Source organism: Uloborus diversus, chromosome 7 (genome assembly GCF_026930045.1).
Source record: "Uloborus diversus isolate 005 chromosome 7, Udiv.v.3.1, whole genome shotgun sequence".
Lineage (NCBI taxonomy): Eukaryota > Metazoa > Arthropoda > Arachnida > Araneae > Uloboridae > Uloborus > Uloborus diversus.
In genome coordinates this window covers 76629760-76653728 of record NC_072737.1, presented here as the reverse complement: position 1 = coordinate 76653728, position 23969 = coordinate 76629760, and the positions used below count along the sequence as shown (strand labels likewise).

The window sequence follows — 23969 nt, the reverse complement described above, 5'->3', positions numbered from 1 at the left end:
CTTTCATTAATTGTATAAAAAATGCAATTGTTTACCATTTTGTCGAATATGTAAATCCTTATAATAGAATGAAATAATTTAGTTGTTGAACATTTAAGTATTCAGCCGAACCAAATATTCGGCTTACTTCCCAAATATGTAGTGTACGGAATACTAACCAAATATTCGGTGCATCTACTCAAAACGTACAAAAAACTATTTACATCTCTTTGCTTCTCATTACCTCAACTATGAATTGTAATAACATTAAGTAGCCTTACCTGTTCCATAAAACTTTTAGACGTCAACAGAGGGAGATTTGTAGCAGCTGGATTACTTGCTTGTGATGGAACACTAAATTAAATATATGCATGGCATTAACAAAATATCTTAAAATAAATAATAATAATAATAATAATAATAAAAGCAAATAATATAAAACTTAAAAAACATACACAATATTTGCAAGACTAAATTTCACTCTGTCTAAACTGGTTGTTGCTGGGCTCTCAGGTAATGACACTGGAATTTCCTAAAATAAATCAGAAACATAAAACATAGAAGCAAAGTAGAAATGTTCATTTAGGACATAAAGCTTAAAAAAGAAGTCACCCTATCGTCGCCTCAGAACTATAGTAGGATATCTTAATGTTATTTCTGGGATTAGATATCTTAGTGTTGCTCTAAGGTGACAATCAGGTGCTCAGGTTTTTTTTTTTCAAATAATGGATATATAGGAAAACTTCGGCCTATGTATTCTTATTTTATTCTTGATAGATAAATATAGAGATTGGTGATTTTTCAATGAAAATAACGGGTAGAGAGTTACATTTTACAAAATATTTTCTTTTCATATTTAATAGCTTTATAGATTGATAAATATAGCAGAATAGAAGTTGTTTAACAAAAATTGCAGACGCTCTTTTAAACAGAAACACATGTTTTTGTTTTGAAAAAAACATTGTCCATCACAAGAAAAGCCCCCGCTGAAATGTCTGCCTCTGTCTACTGATATAGCAATGTGGCAAGTTTCTTTTTTCCAAGGGAAGCTTAGTGTTGGAAAAACCTGTACGACCGCACGAAGGCGAGAAGATGAGTGGTGAAATGGCTTCCTGCTAATCCTTGCAGAAAATGAACAAAGTCCGGTTCTACGGCAGTAAACAGGCTCAGACTTGAGGGCGGGAGCTTTTCTCGTGAAGGACAGACAGTAAATGCCATCCCACTTTCAAAAACCGATTTTAGAGAAATAAATAATTGAAATAAACAAGTTTTACATAACATAACTTTGCAATAATAAAAATAAACATGTAGTTTATAAAAAAATGGTATTATTTAAACTAATTATGATTAAAAAAAATTTTTTTAAATCAATGAGAATGCAAAAATATAATTAAACATAATCCATCCACTTGGCTACAGCGTAAAATAGGGGTACGTTTGCAATATATATAACTAATCGGTCCTATTATTACCAGAAACTATGACAGGGTTACCACTCCCCAAATTAACTCAAATTCCACTGAGACTTTCAGGTTCTCCAGAGCAAATTTTTGAAATTCCTGACTCCAAGAACTTCCAATATTTTAATTTGATTGATTTTAAAACCTAATTGAACATCTATAACATATAATGCATCTATATACACACACATACCTACAGAGACATTCAATGCCTGTACAAGCATATTTCAAGCTTTGTATTTTAAATCGAAATTGATCATATGTGCCCCTTTTTCCCTATTTACTGGTAAAATTTAAAATATCATAAAGAATGTTCATTGTTATTTATATTTATTCAAATAGCATTACTGGCGCTTTACTGAATTAATTTCCTATTCTACTTGATTTTTGAATTTATAGCTGCCAATCTCAAGATCAAACTAATAAAGAATACTAAAAGAAACTCATAGGATTACTAAATGGGGGCTGAAACAGGACCAGGAAAATTTAGAACTTAAATAAATGCAACTCCGATACCCCACTTTAATGTATGAATTGCAATTAGCTATTCTCTGTTACAGATCTTAGTATGAAGAAACTTTAGTTAGGGTTGTTAGTCATGTTCGATGGTTTTCACTGACGGCTACGTAAATTATTAACAGCATAAGTTAACTTTACTCACCATAGATGAATTCAGCCTTTTAAAACCAGAATTTTTCAGAGTCGTCAATTTTGCAAGAGTGTTTATATTTACAATGGGAGGCCCTTTTGTAGGCTATAAAAATAAAAAATTTAAAAAACAAAGATCAATAAGATAAGTTTCACCTGACAATCACTACAACAGACAATACTTCAAAAAACGTTCAACAATCAAGTTTGAAATTATTAAGAGGAAAAAAAAAAAGAGTTAGAAACAACTTCAAGAAGAAAAAAAGGGGTCATATTTGTGTTTTAAAAAAAATTAAGACACTATTTCTTCATTTCTGTCAATGCTATTAGGGGCTGCATTATCTCCTCTTCCAAAAAAAAAAAAAAAAGTTTGAAACAAATATATATATATTCAAAATTTTCATAGTAATTACTCGTTTTACCTATTTATTTTTACCAAGTACATAGGTTTTTAGATTCGGCTTCACAAAATATAACCAATAATATGCCTAAGGTTTATTAATACAGGAAAGTGGGTTATTGGCAGCAAACAACTATCAAATTTTAAATGAATTTTAGTCTTACAAATATAAAAATATTGAATTATATTTGAAGAATATAATTCAAATTTGAAGTGCAGCACATACAGTTCAAAGCTAGTGCTTGTTAGTCTTAATTTTTATGCTTGAGAATTTCTATTTCATAAAGCAAGACTTTTATCCTCATGTGCATATGCAAAATTTTGAGGTGGTGGAAAATTAATTTTTTTTAACCCTCATAAAATTGGAAAAATTGATTTTTCTTATAAACTAAAATATAGTTAACTAGTTCTATCTTCTTAAAAAACATTAGATATTTTAAAATGTACATGCAGTCCAAATTATTATTTTCTTTTTTAACAGAAATATACATAAAACTGTTTAAACTTAATTAAAAAATAAGAAAATAGCTTTCTTTGTTCAAAAACCACCAAAAAATTATGCAAATTATTTTAATCATCATTAAATCATGAATTTTGAACAAAATGTGATGTTTGTAAGTAGTTAAATGAATTTTTTGACGGAAATTGGCTTTCCATTTATTTTTTTTTTTTGGAAAATTTAAACTGAACATGTTTATGTATATTATTCTGTCATTTAAAAATAAAATAAAAACTTCCCTATTTTAAATACTTAAGCTCTACCACGGATGTGCAACTAATGCATGCTCCACACATTTTGGTTTAAAATAAATATAGTTTATTCTTTATTGTTGTTCCTCTGCATGTTTATAATTCTATGTTATTGTTAATAACCTGGAACAGGGTTGGGTTTTTTGCTGGCAAAAGGTATTTTTGCCGGGACAGTGGAAAAAACCATGGCAAAAATGGAAAAAACCGGTAAAAATGGAAAAAACGGCAAAAACCTAATTGCAAATAAAGTAGCATTATAGTGTTAATCAAGAAATAGTGCCAATATAATATAAATAATGCAATTTAATATTTTAGTTATGTCTCTCCATGTTACTTCTAATTTATAAGGGGAAAAATAAATAAAAAACAAATGTTGGGATTGCAAAACTTAAGATTTTAAATGTTTGCTAAAACAATTTTTCCAGAATGAGCCAATTCCTTCAATGCTAAAACAAAGAATGTTTACTTAAGCTTAGTAAATTAATTAAAAAAATTGAATTCTAATTATATATATACATTTATTTAATCACTTTTTTTTATCCCACTAAGATTTTTAAGTTATTTAATTAATAACAGAACATTTACTTGAATATAGAAAAATATTAACTTTTCCTCACTAAAGAAATAATGCATTTTTTCTCACTTACTGGGAAAATGGATAGCCAAGAGAAGAATTTACAAAGAAGAAAAAAAAGCTGATCAATATGTGCATTCTATATTCACTCTACTTTTTAGTAATACTAGCTCACTCTACAGAAAATGGCAAAGCCTTTTATCAAAATCTTTTCATGCTTTTACTTTTATATAAAAGAAAAAAAAAACTGTCCTTAAGTTGTTAACACAAAATCTATTTTTGCCACTGGCAAAAACTGGCAAAAACCTATTTTTGCCGGGCGGTAAAAACCTTGGTTTTTTCCGCCTCCGGCAAAAACCTGCCAACCCTGACCTGGAACAATGAATATATTGGTTAAATTATGCTTAGATTATTGTTAAAAAAACAAATACAGTGATCTCTCACTTATTTGCAACCTCTGCTATGCTCGTTTTTATTGTAGGCTCGTCCAGCAATATAGGAAAAAAATCGTTAACTCAAACTAATTTACATGCAAAATCTAAAATGCAGCTTTCACTTATGCATGATACATCTTTTTCAAGTTCTAGTAAAAACACATATCTACGCTTCGTTGCAAGAGGCTACCCATCTTGTTCTGTCTTTTCGAATGGGCTCGCATGTCCCTAATCCATTGTTCTTATTCGTCCAAGAACGCGTTCTTTTTAGCAGAAGTGTGCAATTGGGGGAGGAATTAGTTTTGTGATTGACATCGAGAAGGGAGAACGGATTACATAGGAAAAGGTTGTTGTGGTCAAGTGGCAAGCATTGACATAGCATACGAGGATCTGTTGCAACCTCGTAGAATACGGCACTGATTGAGGAAAATGTTTTAGCTTTTTGGAAATTTGCTTATGTACTGTACAAGGTTTAAAAAATGACAAAACGTACAACTTTGAATTCTTACCTTCTTATTAAACTACAACACATAAACAGTAGTTATGTGCATATTTATACATTAGTATAAGATGTGTACTATCAATGTTAGTGTAACTAATGTTAACTTTTCAAATTTTCAGCTTATTTTTGCGTTTTTCAACTATGCACAAATCTCATTTGTGCCCAAAAATTCCATTGTCTCCTTTGGTCATGTACATAAAACTTAAATAAAACATACTAAAAAATAAATTCTTTAAGGATTACCATTACTGGTACATTTGCCTTAGTAAAAAATAAAAATAATGACATTGTTGCTTTCTATTTGATGTTTATCATAAATTTGTACTATATTATCATATATTGTTTCGTACATTCATAGAAAAATAACTAAAGTTAATCATATAACTATTAACTCAGTTAATGTAATATAACACTTATTTCTTATCAACTTTCAAATTAAACATAATACATTATGTATTACTGAACAATTTCTGGTAATACATACAAAAAATAAAAATTTCTCCTCAGCTTTATCATAAGGTAAAACTGCACATAACTAAAAATACAATATTTTATTAACTGTAGAAAGAATGTTCACTTGCTACAGGCCGAATCACAGCTCACGATTCGGTCAGGCCGAAGCTTGGCTTTATCACTAAGAATAATGCAATTTAAAAAAACAAAGGAAGATCAAAACTACTTACAATTGACGGTGTGAACTGACAATTTCTGTGATGCTTTGGTGGCTAAAAGAAAATGAAATCAAAATTTAGGTTTGGTTCTTTTAAATCTCTTCTCTATATAAGTAAAAAAAAAAAAAAACTAAATGTGTGTCTGGGTTAAACTCAGAAACTACTGGACCATTTTGATTGAAATTTTCAGTTTACGTTGATTAGTACAAGGAAAAAAAACGACTAATAGTTCCTGTTTTTAAAATTTGAAAATAAATTTTAAAACCCAAAAATGGTTCTACCCAAAAAAATTATTTCTAGAATCTCTATTTCAGTTTCATTTGAAAGTACATAAAAAACAACCACATAAAGCCACACATAAAAAATAATATCACATAGATGATTTTCTATCTATGGTCCAAAGGAATAGAGGGCCTAAATTAAACAGGAAAAAAGTTATAAGCATTTTTAATATGTGGAAATCAATTTTAAATTAATTATTTGAAATCATCCGAGCTTGATATCGAAGCTGAATAAATGTCATGGGCAAGTCCACGGGAAAAAAACAAAAAACACAGACACACACACTTGACAAAATGTCTCAAACTTTTTTTTGTATGTTCTCTCTGTATTAACTGAAGTTTACAAGTTAGTATGTTCTCTCTGTATTACCTGAAGTTTACAAGTTACAACCTGGAAACCCCAGGTGAACCATTTTGATCTTTTCATGAGAGGACTTGTTTTAAGAACTCACATTCAGGTGAATTTTCGCTCTGCTAGAAGCAATTTCAAACAAACTTTTATTGTTTTACCTTGTCCTTGATAGCTAATTACCTTCTTCCTGAGAGATTCATTCCATAAAAAGCAAATTAATATAGGCTGTTTCAAAATTTTTTCTTAAAATATTTGAAAGGAGATGATCGTTAAATCTTTGAACTGTATGTAACGTGTGAGTCACGAAAACTGAAATAAATATTTAGCCCGTTATCTAAGGACAATAAGGAACACAGTCTTTATAATTTCTTTTAAAATATGTCACTATATTTTATTCTACATTAAATTATTTTTCCTTCAGGGAATAACAGATTTAGATTTTATTCTAATAGCAAAGTATTTGAACTTGAACTAAATTCCATGGGTTAGGGGATTTTCACGCAATTCTGATCTTTACTTGCTTGGCCAATGAAATTCATTTGCATCATCCTCTATTTTTTTTTTTTTTTGCATGTATAAGTACGGTTTTATTATTATTACAAGACTTTACATTACAAGACTTGATACAAATTTTTTAATTTTTATTTCGTATGTTACCCGTTTTAGTGTGTTTCCCAAGACATGAGCCTCTTAAAATCATTGCAGGTAAAAAAAAAAAAATTAAACTATTGTGCTCTAGGTCCGCCATTTTCTCAATAAAAAAAAAGTGGGGCAAGAGCATCACCTATATGAATTCTTTTTTAAAAACCGTTTCAGAAAATAAGGGGCAAATGCAATCAATAGAGTATTTTTCCTAATTAAAAACGATTTTTTTTTTTTTATTTTCACCTATTCAATGGGAAGTAATTACATTTTTCCTAACTAAACCTGACAATGTAAAATGAAGGAACAATGTTTCAAGGAACAATGGATTATTAAACAAAATTATGAAGTTTTTATTTTAAATTAAATAAGGAACATGAACGATAACTTAAGCTTAAAAAAAACAAAACTTGCATATCAAGGAATAATCTTTAAAACTTGAATATCAACGAACTTATAAAATATTAACTTAATAATACAAAAGGTAACTATACAAGTGACAAAAGGTAACATGTCTTTGGCGAACTTGAACATATTTTTTTGTATAAGTACACTTAGTATAGTAATTAACAATTTAATTTATATTACATTCTGAAGAGGGATTTGGAAGGATTGATACAATGTCGTCGTCTTGGATCTCGCTAACGTCAGTGCCTCAGATTGCGGCAATCATGTGTTCTATTGCAACAGATATTGCAGGTGGCAGGCCCATCGTTTTGGACTCGCTCCTCGCCGACCTTTCAGATGATCCTGAAACGTTGCCTCAGTTATTTTGAAATGCCGGCTTGCACCTTTACAGGTTAGGGTACCTGAACGTATCGCTTCTAAAGCAGCAGAAAGTTCCTCCCGACGGTAGGAGCCAGCTTTTGACGTTATTCTTTTGTAATTGCGCACCATTTTTACTAAAAATATTTAAAAAAAATGGAGCAATATAGACTAGTGACACTTATTGTTAGTTAGATAATGATGCAGGGTTTAAAAATTACTTACATTTGCTTCATTAAATCGTTGCAAGCAAATTATATCTGTCATAAAAGAACATTGCCAGATTAATGGGAAAGTGCAGCCCCAAAAAATGAGAGGCTGCACTAGTTCCTTTTTTTCGGGCCGCACTTTCCCAGTCGTAAATTTTCTGGGGCAAGTGCAGCCCTAAAATTAATTGATTTTAAAGTAAAAAATAATGAATCTCAGCTTTGAAAATACGAAGAGTAGATATGAAATAGTTGTACTTACGTATTGGAAGCACGAAAAAGTGAGAACAACAACAGAAGAAACGATTTCTCGAACCATAACATGGCACTGTAGTGGGAATGAGAAAAGTTAGGAAACGATAGAGGGAATAGAGTTACCATTCAAGAAGCGCGATCTAACGCACACAGTACCAAGTAATAACGTTTACCAAGCTACCCAGATGGCAGCAGCCTTGCAGATATTCCCGGTGTCTGATTATTAACCTAAGCCGCACTTGCCCCAAGACCGCACTTACCCCAACTGACCTTATTAATATTTTGAACCATAAATCTAAACTTGATACTTTTTATTTCTTTGATTTAGTTGTCGACTATTGTGTTGGATAGGTGTACATTATTATCTAATTATTCAAGGCATGCTTAAAGCTGGGAAACAGGGAGTTTTGACGGGCAGTTGACGTCATAATATAAGGGTTGTTTTTTATTACTTCATAGAATATGCTTGGAGCTTAGATAAAACTGTGTGCATTCATTCTTTAATTAGAGAAAAAATATTTTTTTTTTTTTTTTCAATTTCAGAGTGGGAAGGAAAATTTGAATATGATTAGAGCGCTTTTTTAAAAACCTTATAGCATCAGCACAGCCATGTGAGTACAGCTAGTTATAAATAAATATAAAATTACATTTTATATAAATTTACTCTTTAAAGGGATATCCATTGGAGATTAAATTTTATTCTACAAAAAACCAAGAGACATACTTACAGCCAAATATAAGGATAAATCCACAGGTGATTTGTTACTGTTAGGAATTTTCTTAGCATCCTAAAAGGGAGAAAAATAACCCCACAATATGAAACAAATTTTTATGTTTAGGATCAAGCAGTTATCTATTTATTAAATTAAATCAAAAATTTTGATATTTAATATATTTTAAATATCAAAATTTTTGAATCAGCATTTATTTAATATTATTTAGATAAGACCAAGATTTTTTTTTTAAATGGGTAATTGATACGAACATGGCTGCAATTGAATTTCGCTTTTTCAATAGGCATGGCAAAATTTAAAACATGCAAGTCCACTACTACAGAATACAAAATGCAAAAAGTGCTGAAAATCAAAACTAAGTGTCAAAAGCAAAATTAGTGATGTCCTAGTAGGCAGCTGCTACAAAAGCAGATGCAATAGGATTTTCAAATTCAGATTTTTTTGGGGGATGGTTAAATTTACCAGTTTTAACCCTTAACAATCGGATAATTTTCAAGAAAACCGTCATAAAAGTGTAAATTTTTTTATTTAAGAAAACCATATAAAAATAAGTGTATGAACAAGTGCATTAAATTTTTCATTTTCAATATTTTTTAGATTGAAATTTAAAAAAAATTTAAAATTTTATGAAAAGTCGACAAGCAAGCCCAAGCAAGCAGCGAAAATTTAAGAAATACGTTTTTTAAACATTAAAAAAGAATTTTATTAATCTTTTGCGTAATAAGTGAATTTTTCTTGTGCGGTAAATTTCAAAGCATGAGATACAGAGGCAAACGTCACAATTTGGACAGTAGTACCAAAATTCCTTCCTGCATCTCTGCAATTACATTTAAAATCCGCAATTACGTTTAAAATTGACTGGTACTGCCATCTAGTGTATAAAAAGAGAAATAAAATTCATTCTGGGCAAAAGAAATGAATTGATTATGATCGTTTCGTCGCATTAATATTGCACACCCCAGCACGACAATATTACGGGCGCGAGAAATGAAGATCAAAACCCCAGCCCGGCATATTCACGGGAGCAAGAGGGAAGGGGTTAATAGCTTTTACATGAAACATTTAAAATTTTTACTGCTCTTTTAGCTACTGTTACTTTCTTTTTGCACAGGACATTTTTCCCATGACATTAAATGAATTTTCCGTAACTTTTTAGCATTTGCATGACCCATATAAATCCTGCTGGTAGATAATGTGAAAAATAAACTAATTTTTTTATACAATTTTAAGAAGAAATAGGTGCAGGTATGTGTAATGAATAATATACTTTTCAAATGCATTATTTTAAAAATAAATTTTAATATTGTTATGAACTCATAAGATTTTTTCTACACTTATATTGTCAAATTATAAGTACTTCTTAACCCTCTACTGTACAAGCTATTATTTTCTGTTCAACAAAATATTTATATCTACACAGTGCCAAGGAATAATATATTTGACACATATAAGGCAGATTTTCAGAAGAAAAGGGAGTACTGTGGGCTTAAATAGGAGCAAGAAAATTTAGAACTTACAAATACAACTCTGATATCCCAGATTAATTTATATTGATTTGTACAATTGTCCTATTCACTCAAAAGTTACAATAATATTAATCATCAAGTTACTCCAACTTTCGCATATTTCAACTGCAGACTATGCACCAGACCACCAGTCCCCATCCTCCCCCCAAAAATACAAAAATTTCAGAAACTGGTTAAGTTTTAATTGGAGAAATACAAATTGTTGCAAATGTAGAATTAAATAATTAAGAGTCCTTTCATTAAATATTTAACACATTTCTTATGAAACAAATTTTTACAATAACTGAAGAACTAGACATGTTAAGAAATAAACTGTTAAAACAAAAAAACAGACTTAAGAGAGCATAATAAAAATAGCATTCAACTTTAAAAATAATTGAAATATCCACAAGAAAAAAAAGAATAGAAATCTCTAACACTGCATGCAATTTTTGATGTGCTCGAAATCTGCATTGAGCACATCAAAAATTGCACGCATTATTCCTTGTTTAAGAATGTTACTAAATAATTAAATTAAATTAAGAAAAGAAATGAACTATTTATTGTTGAACTTCGATTAAAGGGAAACTACTGTTGAATTTCAATCAAAGTCTTAAAAAGGTCAGTCGTTTCAATCCACCAAATTTTACAACAGTTTTGCCAAAGGAAAAGAAAGGATTTTCATGGAAGAAATCAGATTGTTGGAGTAAATTGGAGAAACCTTGGAAAAAGGAGAACTTGGCAGGTATTGGAATGGCTATTAAGCAAATCATTAGACCCAAAATCAAAAACATAGAACAGGTGATTCCATTATTTTTTTACTGCTTAAAGCAGTGTAGTGGATTGTTCTGTAGTAAAAGGCAAAGGAAGTGTCTTTCTTTTTTCAACAAAAAGATAGCGAAACGGAAATTAATACAAAAAACATTACGTAAGAAACCCTTAAGTATATTTTCAAATGAAAGGTATTTCTTGCAGTGTGTCGCAACCCTGAATATAAATTGGCCAGTTTCATGAAGTCCCAAGCAGAGACCTTATACTAAGGTTAAACTGTGTTTTAAAATGAACAAAAATTATCATTTAATGTTGATTTTATGCTTAAAAATTTCATCCTTTAATTTTTCTTAATTTCAAAATGCATTTCAACTTTAACGCAGTTTGTTAAAACAGTTTGTAAATTCATTAAATCTTAAAATACGAAAATTACTTATACTGAAGTATTATATAAACAACAATACCATAACTGGTGAAGACATCTTCTCCAACGTCAGTAATATCCTTTTAGCTGCTGAACTCATACCTTCTAAGCTATCTTCAGAATGATGTTCACGTATTCTCAACTGATTTCTCGCCGATTTATCAACCTTGGTAAAACATAAAAATAGGTAAGATAATGTATTTATAGTTCCATATACACAACTTTGCCTACAATATGAAAAAATAATATTTAAAGTTAAAAATAACCAAAATATATTTTTAAAAACCAACAGCAATCTTTCATAATTAACATTTAGCTTTGTATAGTGATGATTAGGTACTAATTTACTAATGCATATTTGCAGTAAAAAGAAACATAGCTTTTGCTCTATATTTTAAGTACGGCCTTTTCAAAATTGTGTGTGATATTGACTTGCGTGCAGACATACTATGCTCAAAAATCTTACATTTTATAACTTCAATAAAAATAGCTGATCTGAAAGGAATGAATTACTATATATGTATATAAGATTTTAAAGTTTCTTTACACACATTGAGCTCACACTGGAAAAAAAAATGATAAGTTGTGATTGGTCAAGGGAACAGATCTTAGTGCCGGATATCCTGCATTAAATCAGCTGGATATTTGGTTAGAAGTGGAGTGGCTAGATCGGATGCCGTATTGTAAAAAAGCAGCTGGATACCGAATAATCACTGGATATCCTGAATCCATACTTCAGACTAGATTATAATGTTTTATTCTCATAAGTTGCTACAACTTTTTCGTCCTCTATTTTAAAAGTGGTTTCAAAAACAAAGAGTGCATGAACTTAAAATACTGAATAACAAAATTCGAAACTTATTGTATTTGAAATTTATTTTTCTAGGTTCACAGTCATCCCCACTCTAACATTACTGAAGAGATACAACATTATTAATATGGCAACAAGTTTCCTTTTTAACATTAAATCTAACTTAGCAATAAAAGAAGTTAAAGTACCTGATATGGAACTACACTAGGCGGCATTTTTCGAGTAGAGGATGCACCTCCAAATGTAGTTTTCCCTTCGTAAAAAGGAGAGGTTATTTTTCTGTCATTTCCAGGCATTAACTAAAATTTAAAAAGATCATTTCAATTATTACAATAAGAGATAGATACTTTTAATAACTTTAATATTTTTCATTAATTTCTGAACAAATTTAGAAGATTACTAATATTTATTACTGATATTAACAAATATCAAGCGATGCACATATTTACAGCAAATGTATCTGTGCTGTGTGCATCTGTATTATTGAGCTATGCTGTCCAGTTACAACAATATTAAGAGAATATTTAGCAATTAAAAGAAAAATATATTTAATTAAAGATGCATAGAATTAATATACTTTTGATGGTCCTGAGAAAGTGCTTAAATTGAAAGATGGTTGATTGCTTTGCGCAATAGTAGGAGTACGTCTCTGTAATCTTGAGTTAAAAGGACTTGACCACAAACTTCTGTTACTCATATCTCCTGTTAAAGAAATAAGCAATAATTAAAAATAATGGCAGCTTAATATTGAAACTTTTCATAAATCAACTGTATTTTCTTTAGTCATGAGAATATTAATTCACCTTTTGGAGATGCTATCCTTCTCATGTCTTTCAAGCCAATACTATCCCCTCTCAAGCTACCAAGAGCATTTCCCCCAAATCTGTTATTACTAGATGGAAGGCTACTTAATCTGCCTTTATGTGAAGATACAAGAGAAGAGCAACCACTAGTAGATGCTGATCCTTCACTATTTTCCGAGTGATCATCTCCTACATTATGTAAATGGATGGGGAGAAAAAACATCTATGTTTCAGTAAACTGAACACCTGAACAGCTTCATTTAAACTTTAACATTAAAAATATGGAGCACACAAATAATTTTTTACATTGAATTTGAAAAATATGCTTACTGCAACTAAGTCAATTAAATACAAGTAATTATATCACTCAAAGAATAATTCTATCTCAGGATCTAAGTAATATCTTTTTTCTTTTGCGTAAAAATAAATTTAAGTCAATCTGTACTTGATAGATTTTAAATTATTAAAATATATTTGGTGATAGGGCTGGGAGATGCATCGCAAAAAACGGTGAACATCCTACATCATTAAACCAGTTTAGAATTTTCCCCTAACCAATGTATCGATACCACACCAATTATAAATTCAAGCATTGACATACAGACACTGGTGGAAGCAGGAGCGCCCTAACGGGAGGTCAGTGTGACATACTAAAAATGTTCGTAGTCAACAATTTTTTCTGACAATCGGGAAAATTTGGCGATTGCTCTGCAAATTCCCCCCTCTCCTTTAGTAATGATGATTAATGTCTCTTTTCACTAGATGCAGTCAGACCTTGATAATCACTTTTCTGAAGTCCCGGCTCACTGAATAGGAATTATTATGTTTTATATTAAGAGATATAACATAGATCATAGTACATTAATCGCTTTATAAGGTCACTTTTGTCTGATTTCAATGTCTAATGGATTCACTTTCTGTGATATACAATCCTTAAAAAGTGAAAAGTCATTTTTCCTAATAACATAGCCATGTAGTGCACAGAATGCAGTAGATGTCTGTATTATTTATTGCTAACTTGCACATTCAAAGTTAGTTTTTTTTCCCTTCATTTGATAATTTCTTGCTAGTGCTAGAATCTGATCGTAGAGTTTATGTTTCTTCATCTTGCATATATTTTGCAAGTGGTTATAGCAAGCAGTTATAAGTAAAGCTCATGGGTGCCACTCTAAAAATTGGCCAGGACTGAAAAGCGCGTGGCTCCATTTCGCGACACCAAAATGTTAGCACTTAGTTTGTTTGATGTTTTAGACATATATAAAGCTAATTTTTGATGAAGTAACTATATAGTAAAACCAAATTGTAAGATTAAGTAAAAATTAAAACCTAAATAAAAAAATAACATATCATTGTCCAAGATTTTTAGGAGGTAAAAGCAGAAAAAGAACTTAGCAATAAAATACATTAAAAAAATCTTACTATTTGCTACTGCAGAAAAAAAGCTTCAGATTTTACAGTTCATGCTACATAAATAGTTCACATTTCATACAAAAAAATAGTAATTAAAAGAAAATTCAGGTATGAGATTCTTGGCTATAAGATGCATTGTGATAAAAACTTTAATAAAATTTTCCAGATTAAGATAAGAATTGTTGAAATCAACAGATTGAGTGACTTTTTTAATTATTTTTTGGGGGAAAAAACAGCTTATCTTTTTAACTTTAGCAGATGGGCCAGTTTTTTGTCCTCAGAAGAATAAGACCTTTTTTGAGAGTGAGATATTCAAAAGTAAAGATGTTTCATCTATAAAAATCATTTTGAACATGGAAAAAAAATCTGATGGCCGAAATTTTTGAAAAGACGGAATTTTGTCCTTTGGACGGAAGTGTGGCAACCATGGTAAAGCTATTTAAAAATATATAGATGCCTTGTAACATCGGGATGAAAGGCTGGCGATGCATCACAATATAGAAATTACTAGATTGCCCAGCCTTATTAGATGAAACAATTTTTTTTGGATTGAAATTAACTTTTCCTAAAAAAATCAGAATTAATTGGCTTACTGTATGCAAAAAAAGTGCCTAAAAAAGCTTGAGTGTTAAAACAGGTCAAAATGTGTAAATTTTTAGGTATAAAGCAGGCAGGTTTCATTACAAAACCTAAATGTAAACATAATGAAATAAAAACAAAAAATAAAATAAAAGTAACAATTCTCTGTTCAACTATGACAGCTGAAATTTTATTTAGAAAATTTTTAACTAAGTTTTTGATGAATTTTAACACATTTTAGTAACCAGCTTCTCAACAAAGCTTAACAGGTATTGAGGAAAGGAAAACCCTATTTCTACAATGGATGCAAAAGGGTTGCATATTTCGGACAAAGAGAAAAAACTGAAAAATCCAGGGAAAAAAGGGGGGAAATCCATGGAAGAATCGCATTCCTGTAGGACCTAGTGCTGCATAATTTACATAACATGCAAAAACTCCGACGACTATCATATCCCTCAAAATGCAATTGTTGTTAGTTGCAAAAAGTAAAATTTCTGAAATTAATTGAATGAAGTTGATCACAGAAATTTTACTTCAATATTTTGCTTAGCAAAATATTTGGCTTCAAAAAGCTGTCACCATAAAAAAAGAAATTGTGGGTATGTACTGCTTAATGCTAAGTACTGCTGGAATACACATGCAGAAAACACTGCCCAACACAGCAATCTATACATTAGATTCTAATGTTTCCTACAAAACATAAAGGGGGAAGGGTGCTTTCAGAGAAAGGGTATTTTATTTCCATTGAAAGGGCACTTTAAAGAGAAATTTTACAATAGGAAAGGTGACTTTTTTAACCTTTTTGTATACTATGTGCATGCAAAACCCATGTATGATTCAATATACACTCAAATCTCTAACTCGAAGTCCTACGAGACCGGCTAAAGCTTTCTGAGTTATTGGAAGTTCTTTTACCAGCCTTCTCAATAATTACTTTTACTTTCTTTTTCTGGAATAGTGCAGAATGGATAGACTATAAAACTTAATAGTTTAGATAAAAGTAGTTATTAGTACCAAATAAAAATTTATTTATCGAGATAAAGTTTTTATCAAGGTACTTTGAAAAAGGAAGCATTTGAATGCTCACTTTTTTCCCCTTGCATCTTAAAACGTCATTAAGTTTGTATGTTGTAGGCCCAATTTTATTTCTCTTGTTTTCAGTTAATACTGCTTTTAAATGTCATTTTGTCCTAAAAGCAGCTTATTTGAGTCAAGCAAAAAATAAAGGTTATACCATTAACTTTCAATTTTTGCCAAAATTTTAAGTTTATCAAAGATCAGCCAGCAATGAAATTTCAGGTCGTCAACCACGGCAAAAAATAGTCCAATTGGTCACTTTTCCCGAAATCTTTCAACACTGTACTCATTAAGGAGCACTATTGTAAATAAATTATCCCTCTCGCATAAGTTGATAAGCAAAGCAAGGTGCATTTTTATTTTGGCTGCATTTTTTTGAGTAAAATGAAAAGGAAACTTTCGTTAACCCTAAATTATTTTGAGGCCGAATGAAAACTTGAAGATAAAAGAAATATTCAAGCTACAAGGCTTTGAGTTATCAAGAGTCAACTGTAAAAAAAAGTATGTGTGTTTGTTTGTTTGTTCCCTATACAAATCCAGTTTATGTTGGAACGGGGCCAAACCTGGCAGGAAGGTTCTTTTGCACTTGGAAGTGTTGTAGGGAATTTTTCAAATGCTAAAAAATACCAAACTATTAGAATTTAAATTTTAGGACCCGAAAATAGCATTAAATAGCTATTAATACTCAAAACAATTATCAGATCACCACAATTGCAGCTCCATTGGAAAGTCCGTAAAAAAAATTTCTTACAAAGAAGTCCTACTTCCTTTGGTTTGGAAGGTGCCCAAGAAAATGGTTATAAGCTTCTAAGTAAGGGCAAATTAATTTTAAATTGGATATGTATCGTCTGCACGAGCTAAAATAATAAGCTTCAAAAAATCATGGAAAAGAAATAGCTGAATTTATACCTGCTGGCATTTTTTGCTAGAAAATGAACAAATAAAATTCTTGCCTTTTCCTGTAACAAAGATAATAAAATTTTCTCCTTCTGATATTTTTTTTCCATTACTTTTATTTTTTGTACTGCTGGCAGAAGAAAATCTATTATTTTAGTCGTATTAATGGAGATTTTTACTGTTGTGTTGAATCTAATCAGGATTTTTAGATTTGCTGTCAACCTCACTCCATTCCTTATAAGGTGCCCAAGTACCTCCCTGCCAAATTTGGTCAATATCTGATGTAAACTGGATTTTTATAGGTTCATACACACATATATGTAGGAGAGAGTGTTGTACCTTGGGACACTGCTAATTTCTAAGAATTTATTTTTAGCAGCCTAATTTTTTGCAATCTCTAATAGTAACCTTTACCACTAAATGGTGCCATAGTAAAAATCAGCATCAAATGAGTAAAATTGACAATTTTGTGAGAGAAAGAAAATTTCACGACTCCAAAGAAAATATTTTCTTCATTTTTATTTCATTTTTTGTCCTTATATTTGTAAAACTAATCAACTGAATTTTATTTCGTTACAAAAGAGAAGTATGCTTGAAATATTTTGGTTATAAAAAAAATAATGATAGTGCATCTAGATTTACCATCATTTTGGTTTTTCTTAAGCCATGTGGTGATTGTAAAGTTATCAAACTCACAGTTTAGAACTCACTGGAAGAAAAGCTTTTAGGAGTGACAAAGGATGCCAAAACCAACAAGGATACTAACTTCGGTGACACACAACCAAAAAAGTTTACATTAAATTTTGAGCCATTCCTAGACAGTAGAAATGATCTTTCTGATTTGTTAGTGAAGGAAGATTCTATCATGGAAATGACGCAAGTGATCATGGATGCGTTAATGCTCTGTAAAGAATTAGAGCAAAATTCTTAATAACTGCGAAAAGACTATCATAGCCACCTCTTCTTAATCAAAGAACACAAAATAAGTTTATGTTTTCTTTATGCATGTTGTGCATAAAAATCGATATAAGTACACATCAAACTCTTATTATACAATTTGTCCTCACTAGAATGAAGTATTTTTTTATCTATGGAACCTAACCCCTATTCTAACACTACTATTAGGTCTCAATTTAGGCAGGAATTTCCGTGGAACCCAACCCTTGCGTAAAAGGAGGGTCTACTGTATTTATGATTCATTATTCGTAATTTAATTCATTGCCATGAAGTTTTTTTGGTTCAAAATTGGTTTAAGTGTATGGCTGTTTCCTGAATCATGAAAGGTCCCCATGGTACAACAGAATATGTCCCAAGCAGACTTAGATAAAATGAAAAGCTTTCTGCGAACAGAAATCCTAACTGGAAAATTTTCTGCAATTAATGATTTTGCCTTATTCACCCTTGAATAAAGAATAAAATTTATATTCAAATATGAAAAAGACAAAAAAAAAGTGCTTTAAATCATTTAATTTTTGTTTTACAATAACATATAGTTTGCTTATTTTCCACCAACTGAAGAAAACTGCCAAAACCATTATTTCTTTCATACATGTGCTTTAGAAGGCTTTCGAAAAAAGTGTTCAACAAAAATAAACAGGGGGTTTTCAAAAATAGCCTTAAAAATTTTTTTCTTGATTTGTTTTTTAAATTAACATTAGCAGTTTAAAATAAAATCTCTGCCGAGACAAAAATTTTCTGAGAATGCCGTTCGTCTATATTATGCCATACTGGTCCCAAGGTACAATAGGATGTTGTACCTTGGGACAATTTGGATCTCAAATTTCAATGGCTGGTGATATATTATCATCAAACTGTCTGAATTTAAAAAAGTATATTGGGGTATTTTAATGTAACTTTTAGATTTTAAAGTTGATTTAAATAATTGAGGTTAAAAAATATGAAAAGTATCCCATGGTCCTAACTCTCCCTGTTTTATTTATACAGATAAGTAGATGGGGGAAAGGGGGGGGAGCTAAAAAATAAAGTGTTAGTATGCAAACAAGTTTTTAAAATGTATACATTACCATTCATTGCTACAGTTGACTCTTTGTTCTCAACCAATGAGCTTTGAGAAGCACTGGCAGGCACATGTGAAGAAATGTACATATTAGGTGGTGATTCCAGCCATGTTTGAGTCTCTGTACTTAGAATAGATGGTCTGGATTCATCTAAATTTAACCGTAGTCTTTTACTTCCACGTAATTCTGGAACAAATTCTTGTTCCGGAGTATCGTCAATATGGTCTGTAGAACAACCAGGCTTTTCATTGCTGGCACCAATCCACTGAGTAACATTAAAAAGCCAAGATGGATTCAGCAATCCTTTTACTTTAGACGCAACTTTTCCAAAAATACTCTATAAATTAGAAAATAAACATATTATGAGAAAGTTCAAAACAGCAAAGGAATGCTAAACAAGCAATTCATAATTAAAGATACACCAAATACTACATTTTCCAGAATACTGAGTATCAAATGCCCCAAATCAGAATACTACTAAATTTGAGACGTATGTTGCAGAACAGAATGCCTGAGCTGCAGAACAATTCTGTTCAAATGTGAAAGAAAACTGACTAATTTTCTGCGGAAACCGCAGTGCAGAAAATTGACAAAAAATGCGGTGTAGAAAATCTGCAAAAATTGCGGTACAAAAAATCGGTAGATACTGCAGATTTTCTACAAATATCTTCCAACTCAAGATAGAATTTTGCAAAAATTCTGCAGATTTCTTAAAATTAGAACAAAATCTAAAATTCTTGAATAACTATGATTCAGAAAGCTTGCGATGTTAAATTCAGTAAGTCCTTTGCAGGACTTACCCAATCGAACTTCATCCACTGCAATTTCTGCACACATGTATGTTTTGGAAACATGCTGCCAACATTGAAACACGTCCATCGCCGGAAATTGCTTGTCTTGTTTGAGACTTCAATCCCTTTGCATCCAGAAAAAATATTTCAATTAATTGGAAATTTTTGAAGCGTTTCATTATATGCTACCCCCCCCCCCCCCCCGGCTCATTTTATTTATTATTTCAATAATTTATTTACTAACATTATTTCAATCGCTCCTTCATGCCATGTAAAATTAACAAAAAAGTGTGGTTTGATACCTAGGTTCAGATTTTTATAAAATTTTGTATTTTAGCTCTTTCTATGCATTTTAGAAAGAATATAAACTATTTTTGGAGAATCTCGATCAATTTATATTTGACATTGTTCAAGTCTTTTTGATTTTATAGTTTTAATGATCAACTAATTTTCCAAATTCAGTGCTTTTTATTAAGTCATTTGAATGAAAGCTGTGATGTTTCCGGAAATATCTCATGTCCACAGTAGCAACAGTCCAGTTAAAAAAAAAATAACCAATATGAAACGATTTTGAGTTTTGGCATCCAATTTGTAAAAAATGTCACATTTCTTTAGCGTACAATGCTTGAAGTACTTGAAGAACAATTTCGGTCAATTGATTTTAGGTTGCCGAACATCGTAAAGTATTCTGCTTTGGGGATCAAATGTTTGGTTAAAGATCGAATATTCCGCTAAAACTCTAACTGTAAGATTTAAATTTTATGTCACTTTAAAACAGAAGATGTTTATTTATTTTACGCAATGCAAATGCGTTTTCATTTAACATTGAAAGTTTATCTACATTAAGAATAGTTATTTTATTAATTTAAAATAAATCATCACAAGAGCAAAAACAAGTTACAACAGTGAAATTCCACTGCAACGAACTCCAAGGGCCCGGTGAAATTTTTTGTTGTAATGGATTGTTGGTTGTAACAGAATTGTCTTAAAACTTTTATTTTCATAAATGCGTTAACTTCGCAAATCTCCACTCTAATATGATTAAATCTGCAATATTTACCATTACTTATGATCTAAAACGTAACTAAACACTATTTATTATGAAAAAAATATTGAACACCGACCCATTGTTCATTGGTTGTCTTCACAAAAAGGGTTATTTTTTTCTGTACCAGGTTTTTTCCCTGAGGACATTATAAAAGATTCTAATTTATGACACTTCATTGACCACTATGCTTGACTGCAAGCTTACTTGACAATGGAGAAATGAGCTGAGGCCAAGTCTAGGAAATAGTTCCTAGTGCCTTGTCTGATATTCGGGTGAAATTATGCTCTTCGCTTTAGAAATCGGATTAGTTAAACCCACGCATATATGTAACCTTTTTTTTGTCAATTTCTGTCAATTGTTAAATAATTTCAATTTTAATAGCAAAGCAGCGCGGAGTGTTTTATTTATTTGAATGAAATGCGCCAGCTAATAGCAGCTGATAGACAGGTGGCGACCTCTTCTTATTCGTTAGTAAGTGTGACGTTTTATCAGTTAACTTGTTTATTCTTCCGCCCGTCGTGACGTCATAGTCAACTTAAGTTGCAAACAAGTATAGAAAAGACATTGGCATTTGTTATCATATGTCAGCTTACGTTTCAGCCTGAACGGAATTCCACCTTGAATGGCTCTATTTCGAAAGTATAAACGGAGTTTTCATATAACGACTTGTAAAAGTTGTTTTTTAATTTCCGAAAACAGCAATAAGTAAAAAATATTCAAACTGGCATTGAGAAAAACATTTTGTTATAACAAATTTTTGAAAAAATCATTTCGCTATAACGAGATTTTTTATGCATTATCTTAACGGGTTTTAAAACGGGTCCACACATTTTGTTCGATGTAACGGATATTTCGTTATATTGGTATTTGTTGTAACGGCATTTCACTGTATATATAGTAAATGACTAATTTTGGTTTATGTCCATTTCCAATTCTGCATAAATTGCTCATTTCTTTCCTGATATATGACTTGATAACCGATAATTATGATGTTATTACACATGGGGGCCAACCAAAGGGGGGGGGGGGAGGTCATGGCGCCATTCAAATTTTAAGGGGTATTTTTCTCATTTTTAGAAGGGGGAGTGCACCCTTGATGTTAGGGGGGGGCACCCCTGATTACAAAATACAATTTATTCAAGTGATTTTCTACTACTTTCATCTCAGTCAGCGTAGTTTAAGTGCAGGGATTATTAAATTTTGATTAGGTTGTTTTTAAACAATATTTAATATTTCATATAGTGTAAAACCTGATGGTAAAACACAGCAAAATTTAATATTAAAGTGTCTCTGCCTTTTTTTCACTTTACATATTTTATGAAAAATTAACAGTTGATGTTAAAGTAGTAATAAACTGACTTAATATATCTCTTCAGGGGTCTGGCCAGAGGATATTTGGGTCCGTTAACGGACCCTTCACAAAAATCCGATCAACCAAAACGGACCTTTCACAAAATCCCGATCAAACAAAACGGACCTTTCACAAAATCCCGATCAAACAAAACGGACCCTTCACAAAATTCTAATGAACAAGATCGGATCTTTCACAAATTGTTTATTGAAAGAGCAAATCTGAAAGCAAAATAACGCATATTTCTGTGTATAAACCGCATATTTCTGTGTATAAACCGATAATTTTTGGAACCTTTTTTTAAATCAAATTAGAGGCATCAGCTTATACAAAATCGGATAATTGCTACTGCCAAATCAATATAATGGTTGTTTGTTTTATCACAGCTAATTAGCAGCAGTGTTGTTGTAAACTTTTCTGAAAAGGCATTGGTAAGCATTTTTCTCCCAGCTCATGATTTAATAAACAATAATAATATATATCTGCGAAATGAACTTAGAACTGCAAAGGGATAGGGGAAAGGGGGGATATGGGTGGGGAAAAAATATGATCGCTTCAGATAGGGTTTATAACTTCAAAATTATCACCACTTAGCGTCTGGCATTGAACCTTTATAATGACTTGATTAGAAAATATTCTCATCATTTTACCAGCTTGTCAATATTTGCGTTTTTAAGGGTGCGGTGCTATGTTTTAATTGTTATTTTGTTAGAAAACTATATGGGTTTTGATTTTTCGATGCTAACAAGGATGATTAACTTTAAATAAACTCTTTTAATTGCCGTTTTTTTTCTTTAGATGTCTACATTTTGAAAAATGCTATCTTTTAACATCAGATATGAGAATCATATTTTGTTCTTTTTTCAAGCTAACTTCGCTTTATTAGGATGCAAATAAATGAAAAATCTCTTTATTTCTGTTAGAACTCTCTTTTCATGTTTCTAAAGCAAAATTCCATTTTCTGTTATGAGTCAAAAATTAAAATGCTGAATAGATGGTTTATTTTATTTTATTTTTTTTTTTTGCGTCTACTGTGTCCACAGATATTAATGAAATGTTTATCATAGAACTCTAAAATGCAATTTTAAAATAATTTTATCAAAAATATTTCTTTTACAAGCCGTTTTTATACTTTTGATGCCTTCACTTTGAGAATTGCGATCTCTTTGCATCCGCTATGGGAATCCAATTTTTCGAATTTTTTATGATTATTATGCTTTGTTAAGGGGTAAACAATTAAAATATCTTTTTATTTTTGTTAAAATCACGGAATTTATAAGTTTTAAACGAAATTCTGTGCTTTTTAAGAATATCTTGGGTCAAAAAGTTAAATGTTGAACCCTATTCTGAATTTTATTTATTTTTTTGTTACAATTATTTTAAATACTGCACAGAAATATTTCTAGTATAATTTAACATAATGTAGAATAGTAGATAAATATTGATATTGAGAGAGCGATGCCACCCCCCCCCCCCCCCACCCCCGCCAAATATCAGAAAAACACCCCAGAATGATTTTCTCGACATAGAAGAGGAAAACACTCAACTTTAAGTTTAATTGATGCAGTTTGTGCCATCTCTAAATTCTAAAATTTCGTTTAATTTTTTTTTTTTTTTTTTTTTGCGAAATTATCTGATTTTTCACAAAATTAATTCATTTTTCACAAAATTATTTGATTTTTCACAAAAAACGGACCTTGTGAAAAATCCTGGACAGACCCCTGCTCTTAGTATTTAATACTGAAGTTCTTTTTCTGGTTACTGTGTCATCTTTAAATAAGTATGGACGAGTAAGGCTAATGTAATGTCATAAAATTTAATAAAAAGTGGA

The 23969-nt window shown here is 30.8% G+C and overlaps 1 protein-coding gene across 1 annotated transcript in view; it reads right to left on the bottom strand.

The window, feature by feature from the left end:
* LOC129225649 (nuclear pore complex protein Nup153-like) overlaps window positions 1–23969 on the bottom strand; it is a 115222-nt gene that overhangs the window by 89748 nt on the left and 1505 nt on the right. Inside the window, exons 2-11 of the mRNA XM_054860119.1 lie at window positions 18955–19285; window positions 12968–13156; window positions 12742–12866; window positions 12353–12463; window positions 11394–11519; window positions 8648–8707; window positions 5431–5472; window positions 2101–2193; window positions 435–511; window positions 261–333 (exon numbers count right to left, since the gene is read on the bottom strand). Coding sequence (XP_054716094.1) covers window positions 261–333; window positions 435–511; window positions 2101–2193; window positions 5431–5472; window positions 8648–8707; window positions 11394–11519; window positions 12353–12463; window positions 12742–12866; window positions 12968–13156; window positions 18955–19285 — 1227 coding nt within the window. The remainder of the gene's footprint in view (window positions 1–260; window positions 334–434; window positions 512–2100; window positions 2194–5430; window positions 5473–8647; window positions 8708–11393; window positions 11520–12352; window positions 12464–12741; window positions 12867–12967; window positions 13157–18954; window positions 19286–23969) is intronic.